Genomic DNA, 7,508 nt, shown 5'->3' with positions numbered 1-7,508 from the left:
TATTGTTAAAAGCGCTATATAAATAAAGGTGACTTGACTTATGTAATGATCTAGTAAACCGCCTGCGCTCGTCCTCCTGTGCGGCAGGTGGCGCTGTGAACCGGTCACGCTCTCCGCTCGTTTCGACGAGGGAGAGATCTGTTTACACCACGCACACGTGTTTAGAGTTACATTTGGACCAAAACGCGTTTATTGCGTGCTATTTGAAGCATACGGCTTTTTAGTCTCATTATACTTTTTAGTCTCCGTGAAGCAGCGCAATATGGATGATATAGAGACCGAGCTCAATATCGCAGCAGCGCGTTCGGACTCTCCGGAGGATAAAGACAGAAATCAGGAACAGATTAAACCGGCCGTTCTCCTCCACCAGTCTCAGCCAGACCCCAGAGGTGATGTCCTGGTGATATCTCTTCATGTTTATTGAGCGTTTACGCGGTCAAGGGCACTCACTCAAACGGGTGTTTTCGTTTTTCAGGTTCATTCACAGCGATCGGCTTCCTCAAGTCCAACAGAAAGTGTCTGAAACTGATCAGAGAGGCGATGCTGAGGCATAACTGGCAGGAGGCTGCGAGGTATTTCAGCTCTTACATTCAGACACTGGAGGCTGGAACTCAACCCCAAGTGCGATCAGCTGCGTGTGAGGTACATCAGCCTGTGGAGCCCTGTCAAAGCTGCTTATAAGTTTCTATTACATGCGTTATGAAATCAATTCACTTTCTTGCATAGAAGGAAACATAACATATGGAGTGACCCTGTGCACTGCATATCTTGTCTGTTTTTTAAGGAATATTTAATAGCTCTTTGGAAAGAAATGAGACCACTAGTTTACGATTTTGTTCCTTATCAAGTTGGTTTTTTCCGAATTTGCTGAAATTGTGCTCACCTTCAGGCCATGCAAGATATACACCGCTGTTCAAAAGTTTGGGATCTGTAAGATTTGTTATGTTTCTTAAAGAAGTCTCTTCTGTTCATCGAGGCTGCATTTATTTATTCAGAAATACGAAAAATACAGTGAAAATTGTGAAATATTATTGCAACTTAAAATAATGGTTTTCTGTTTTAATATACTTTAAAGTATAATTTATTTCTGTGATGCAGCGCTGAATTTTCAGCATCATTACTCCAGTCGTCAGTGTCACATGATCCTTCAGAAATCATTCTAATATGCTGATTTATTATCAATGTTGAAGTCAGTTTTGCTGCTCAACAAATGAAAAAACAAACCCATTTTAAACAAATCATTAACAATCTGCTTGATTCTGTCCCATCAGATCACGTGGCGTTTAGGCACAGAAATTCTGCGTCATCTTCCTAATTCCAGCCTTGATGATTTCAATGCTTTTTATGAACAGTTGAAAAACTTTGGCGTCAGAAACTACTCGAAGGTAAGCATTGCATTATAAACATCCAGACCTCCTTCTAACATCATGCACGCTGCGCTTGATCAGTACGTTATGTAACTTGTCATGTTGTAGATCTGTTTGGAGCATTGCTTTCATCTTATGCTGAACGGCCAGATGGATGAAGCCAAGCGGCAGCTGTCCATCGCAGACAGCTGGAGATTTGGCAAGCAGTCGAATGCTCAGTCCATGACGAAAAAGCTCATCCGCTCCTACTGCGGTTATCTAGATTACTTGATCTGGAATGAGAAGAAGACCTCAGCACTTGGAAGCGGTAAGAAGATCAATAATCTGACATTAAACTGGGGTTTCTCTCTTTGCATCTGTCTTCAATGATGTTGTCTGTCAATGCTTTTGCTGTCAGAGGAGGAGTGCGCTAACCGTGAGATGCACAGCTACTTCAGACAAGCCTCTGTGACCCTGAAGGAGATCGTCGGTCAGCCTGGAGTCTGGGATCCTTTCGTGTTGAGTTACATTCATGTGAGACTCTATCTCGCCTTGTGCGAAGTGACTTGTTTGGGGTTTGTTTCGACTAAAGTGACAGTTCTGTCGTCATTTACTCCCCCTCATGATTTGTTTGTGCAAAGAAAGCCTTAAGGGCAAATTGCGTGATGAGAGTAATACAGAAGAGTCTTGTTTATATACACATGAGATTTGTGAGCGAATAATAGCTCATATTTTAGTCTATTTGTTACACAAGGCTGTTGTGTTACTTTAAAAGACTTGCAATCTAGTGAACAAGTTATGTGCATTATATGAATGTTCTGTTTCTTTAAAAGTGTTTAAATGTTTTTGAAAGAAGTCTCTTCGGCTCACCAAGGCTGTATTTCTTTGATCAAAAATACTGTGAAAATGTTTTTACAGTTTAAAACAGCTGTTTTCTGTTGTAATATAATGTAAAATATAATTTATTGCTGTGATCAAAGCTGAATTTTCAGCATCATTACTCCAGTCTTCAGTGTCACATGATCTTCAGAAATGAGTATAATATGCTGATTTGCTGCTCGAGAAATATTTCTGATTATTATCAATGTTGGAAACCGTTGTGCTGCTTCATATTTTTATGGAAACTGTGATGCATTTTATGTTTCAGGAGTATTCACAGATGAATAGAAAGTTCAAAAGAACAGCATTTATTTGAAATTTAATTTCAAAATTTTTTTAAAATAAAAAATAAATCAAATATTTTACTTGCCCCCAAATTTTGAATGGTAATAAATCACAGTTTCCACAAAATGATGAAGCAGCACAACTGTTTTCAACATTGATAATAATCAGAAATGTTTCTTCAAAAGACTGGAGTAATGATGCTGAAAATTCAGCTTTGATCACGGCAATAAATTACATTTGATCAGATATTCAAATAAAAAAAATGCTATTTTAAATTGTAATAATATTTTACAATTTTCACTGTATTTTTGATCAAATGCAGCCTTGCTGAGCAGGAGACTTCTTTCAAAATCCTAAAAAAAACTTGGACTTTATTTTTGATCAATTTAAAGCATCCTTTGCTGAATAAAATGATTAGCTTCTTTAAAGAAAAACTCTTACTGAGCCTAAACCTTTGAAAGGTACTGAATCCTTTTCTGTTGCGCAGAGGAAAGTAACGATGATGACAGAATTGTTGTGGTTGTTTAAACTAAAGCAGACTGGTCTTGATCTCCTGCTGTCTATATGTGTGGTCCGCTGCAGATGCTGGAGTTTTACAAGGATGATGACGTCGCTCTGCAGGTTCTGGAGAATTACGCTTACAACAAGGAGTTCCCGCTGAACCCCAACGCTCACGTGTATCTGTACCAGTTCCTCAAGAGACACAAAGTCCCACAAGCCAAACTCATCGGTTCATTAAGGGTATGAAACCATTCAGTCAATCGGGAATATATGAAGATTCTCATTAAAATGTGTTGACATGTTGTGGCTTGTGTTGCTCAGATTCTGCACTCTTTAGTCCCGAGTCACGAGCTGATGCTGGAGCTCTGCTCGCTGCTGCTGCACACCAGTACGTATGAATTAAAAAAAAATTCAGCACATTGCAATGTAGTTCTAAGGATGTTCTGGGTGGTGGTTTCTGGTCTCTTGATATGGATTGAGATCCTCCTCCAGTGTAAGTCTGTTGGGCTTTATAGCCCACGTGCCACTGAAATGTTTAAAGCAAAAGACTTTGATTTAAAGTAGTTTCTGCATCTTTTCCAGAGCAAATGAGCGATCTAGAAGAAGCGCTCGCCGTTTCCATGGACCTTCTGGAGTTTTCCAGCTGGAAATGTAGCATTAAGGCTTGGAAGTGTCTTCTGAATATTATGAAGAAACTCAAAATTAAGTAAGTTATTATTAATATACCATAAATAGTATGTAAAATAAGTTGCACCGGGTCAAAATTGCATTGTTGAGTTGTTGAGTTCATCGGCGTATGAGTTTCATTTTATTATTAAATTCATAAATGACATAAAATGCCGACAATATCTTTTACATTTTACAGTTTTCAGAACAGGAATGAAAAATATATACGTATAAAACCAACAATTATAGTGGTATTCATTTTAAACAAAATTTCTAACAAATGTGATGTTAATTTTTATTGCTATTTTTCATATATTGTTAATTCACTATTCATTAAAAAATATATAAATTAAAAACAATTATTTAATTATATTAGTAATTAATTATGCAGAATTATTTATTATATATATTAAAGTATAGAATTTTATTTTATGAAGGTGGCAAAATATATAATTAAATTTTTTTTATGAATGTGACAATTTTTATTTTTTGGGAATGTGACAAAATATGTATCTAATTTTTTAAAAATTTGTTTGAGATGTACTGTAACAAAATAGGAGATTAGAATGTAACTTTTAAAGTGTAAATAGTCAGATCTCTCTTTATTCACGGAGTAGTATTAATAATAATAATAACAATAAAAGAAAGGAACACATAGTACACTGTTGTTATATCTTGTTCAAATTGTAAACGCATTGATAATATTGTGTCACATCCATAATGGCCATCCAATAAGAAGAATGGGAAATACACGTTATGCATACAATTAAATTGCATTGTATAAATCACTTAGGAATTAGAAATTAGAATTGGCTTATAAGGAAGTCACAGCACGATTCTGATGATAAACTTGACTTTTATTCTGGAAAATCTGGTGCTTTCAAGCACATGTGGCTGAAGGTGCGCCGTTGGGTTCGATCACTCCAGCATGGTTAACCTTTCTCGTGATGTTGATTTAGAAAGTACATTAACACTGTGAGAAAGGAGTGGAACGTCAGGAGATCGCTCTGGCTTTCCTTACACTACAGAAGCTACATCGCCAGGAGGGACTCGCTCCAGAACGTCCAGCTTCTGGTGATCAAGAGAGACATTTTGAGGTTCACGGGTGAAAACAGTAAGTACCTGATGATTATTTCTGACTGCATGCAGAAAGTTTCTGTTCCCTCAGTAGAAACACTACAGAAAACATTGGCTGTGACATATTTAATGTTCCTGTGCATTCCGTTTGCAGACATAGATTACTTCAAAATCACTCTGAGAGTTGAGCGAGCGAGTAAACTAAAGCCAGACAGACTCGGGGAGAAGAGAGAGAAAATGGCGACTATGAAGTCTAAGTAAGATTTATAATAAATGGAAAAAATTGAGAAATTTTCCAGAAAGCGTTTCAGTCCAAATATATGCATTTTGCACGTTTTGCATGCTTGATGATAATTGCATTTTCTATTTTATATATCACTCAGGAAGAAGGAAAAGAAGACCCTCAGTGACTAAGAAGTCCAAGTAAATTTGATTATGAATGTGTAAATTTGAGACTTTCTAGATTTTTAACCAGAAAATGTTTCACTTGTGTATGTACGGCACAGGAGACTCTTTCATCTGCTCATGCTGAAGCTTCTCTGTGAATTAAAGGATTGTGAACGGACCCTCGCTCTTGATTGTGTCCAGCAGGGAGCGCAAGCGCTGCGTTTCTCAAGCCTGTTGCTTTCCAGGAACCAGAGCCTGCTGTGACCTTCAATGAATATTTGTAAAAAAATAAATAATTATCTAAGATTTTTCAGCAAGTTGCAGGATGATCTTTGGGGATTTTCTCATATATATATATATATATTAGTCATTACCTCTGTTATTTATATTTTGTAACATATATATATATATATATATATATATATATTTTTTTTTTAATATAAATACATTTCTTCATATGTATTTTTCTTATCTTGAACACTCTAAGCATGGTTTTTATTTTAACAAAAAAAATTGGTTCAGAGTACCCTAAATATGGTTAAAAAAAAATTCATTAATAAAAATATTTTTTCCAAAATTAAAACTGATTTAACTTATTCTAGTGTGATTTAGCTTATAGCTCGGTGATAAACACACACACACACACATATATATATATTTCATTGTATTAATTTTTACAAGTTTTTATTTTGAATTTTTCTTTGTTGTAAAAGATCATAAGGAATGCCGTGATTTCTGCCGTTCACAATAGATGAAAGGCAAAACAAATCAGCACTTTTTGGACCATTTTTCTTGTCTGATGTATCAACCGTAAGTTGTTCTCACAGTGGACTGTATAAATAGCTTTAGACACCAGACAGATGGCTGTAATAACAGCATGCTTTGTGTGGAGATTGTTGACAGCATCTCTGTCACGTGTAGCAGGTTTGCGTGTTGCTCATGACCATCTGAACAACACTTATGCTGAGCAAGATGTTCATGGACACTGAATAATGAAGTCAATGATGCACAAATACTCTTAATATCTCATTCCTGTAGATCTCAGAGAATACATTTTATATATATATATACATGCATACAGTCGTGGTCAGAATTATTGGCACCCTTGGTAAATATGATTAAAGAAGGCTGTGAAAATAAATCAGCATTGTTAATAATTTTGAGCTTTTATTAAAAAAATTCACATAAATCTAACTTTTCATTGGAGAATAAGAATTTAAAATGGGAAATATCATTATGACATAAATGTTTTTCTCTAATACACATTGGACACAATTAACGGCACCCTTTTATTCAATGCTTTTTGAAACTTGCATTTGGCATAATACACTAAAAAATGCTGGGTTGTTTTCAACCTTCTAATACACATTGGACACAATTAACGGCACCCTTTTATTCAATGCTTTTTGAAACTTGCATTTGGCATAATACACTCTAAAAAATGCTGGGTTGTTTTCAACCCAACATTGGGTCAAATATGGACTAACCCAACTGTTGGGTTAAAGTTTTACATTAAATTTTTAACCCAAAAGTTGGGTTAATCCCTATTTGACCCAAAGTTGGGTTGAAACAACCCAGTATTTTTTAGAGTTTAACAGCTCTGAGTTTTCTCCTGTAATGCCTGATGAGGTTAGAGAGCACCTGACAAGAGATCAGAGCGCATTCCTTCATCCAGAATCTCTCCAGACCCTTCAGATTCCCAGCTCCTCCTCTTCAGTTCACCTCACTCGTCTTCTCTAGGGTTCAGGTCAGGGGACTGCAATGGCCAGAGCAGAAGCTTGGTTTTGTGCCCACTGACCCATTTTTGTGTTGTTTTTAAGGTTTGTTTTTGGATTATTGTCCGGTTGGAAGATCCAAACATGGCCCATTATAAGATTTCTAACAGAGTCAATCACTTTTTGATTTTTTGATCTGTTGGTATTTGATAGAATCAAATATGCCATGTGTCTAGACAAGATGTCCAGGACCTCCAGCAGAAATATAGGCCCACAACATCAAAAATACAGCAGTATATTTCATTGTACACATGGGGTACTTTTTTATCCCTGTGTTCACCAAACCCATCTTGAGTGTTTGCTGCTAAAAAGCTCATTTTTACCTTTGACCATAGAAGCCAGTCCCATTTGAAGTTCCAGTCGTGTCTGAAAACAGAATATGCTGGGGATTGTTTTTGGATGAGAGCATTTTCTTTTCTTGATTTTTTTTCTTGAAACCTCCCAAACAACACGTGGTGTATGTGCTGTATGATATTTTTGATTTATATATATATATATATATAGGTTTTTTGACCCCGAGACTCAACTATTTTCTGCAGTTCTCCAGCTGTGGTGCTTGGAGAGTCTTTAGCCACTCAAACTCTCCTCCTCA

The 7,508-nt window shown here is 36.3% G+C and overlaps 1 protein-coding gene across 1 annotated transcript; it reads left to right on the top strand.

The window, feature by feature from the left end:
- Window positions 1-88: 88 nt before the first annotated feature.
- taf1a (TATA box binding protein (TBP)-associated factor, RNA polymerase I, A) lies at window positions 89-5,421 on the top strand. Its single transcript, XM_016242821.1, has 12 exons — window positions 89-389; window positions 476-642; window positions 1,272-1,385; window positions 1,476-1,674; window positions 1,765-1,880; window positions 3,093-3,251; window positions 3,333-3,399; window positions 3,594-3,717; window positions 4,637-4,791; window positions 4,909-5,011; window positions 5,138-5,177; window positions 5,261-5,421. The coding sequence occupies exons 1-11, from the start codon at window positions 263-265 to the stop codon at window positions 5,166-5,168; spliced, it is 1,362 nt and encodes a 453-aa protein (XP_016098307.1). The 5' UTR covers window positions 89-262; the 3' UTR covers window positions 5,169-5,177; window positions 5,261-5,421.
- The last annotated feature ends 2,087 nt before the right edge of the window (window positions 5,422-7,508 follow it).

The sequence above is a fragment of the Sinocyclocheilus grahami genome, unplaced genomic scaffold (assembly GCF_001515645.1).
Source record: "Sinocyclocheilus grahami isolate Dianchi unplaced genomic scaffold, SAMN03320097.WGS_v1.1 scaffold674.1, whole genome shotgun sequence".
Taxonomy (NCBI): Eukaryota; Metazoa; Chordata; class Actinopteri; order Cypriniformes; family Cyprinidae; genus Sinocyclocheilus; species Sinocyclocheilus grahami.
This window is presented reverse-complemented; position numbering and strand designations above follow the sequence as displayed.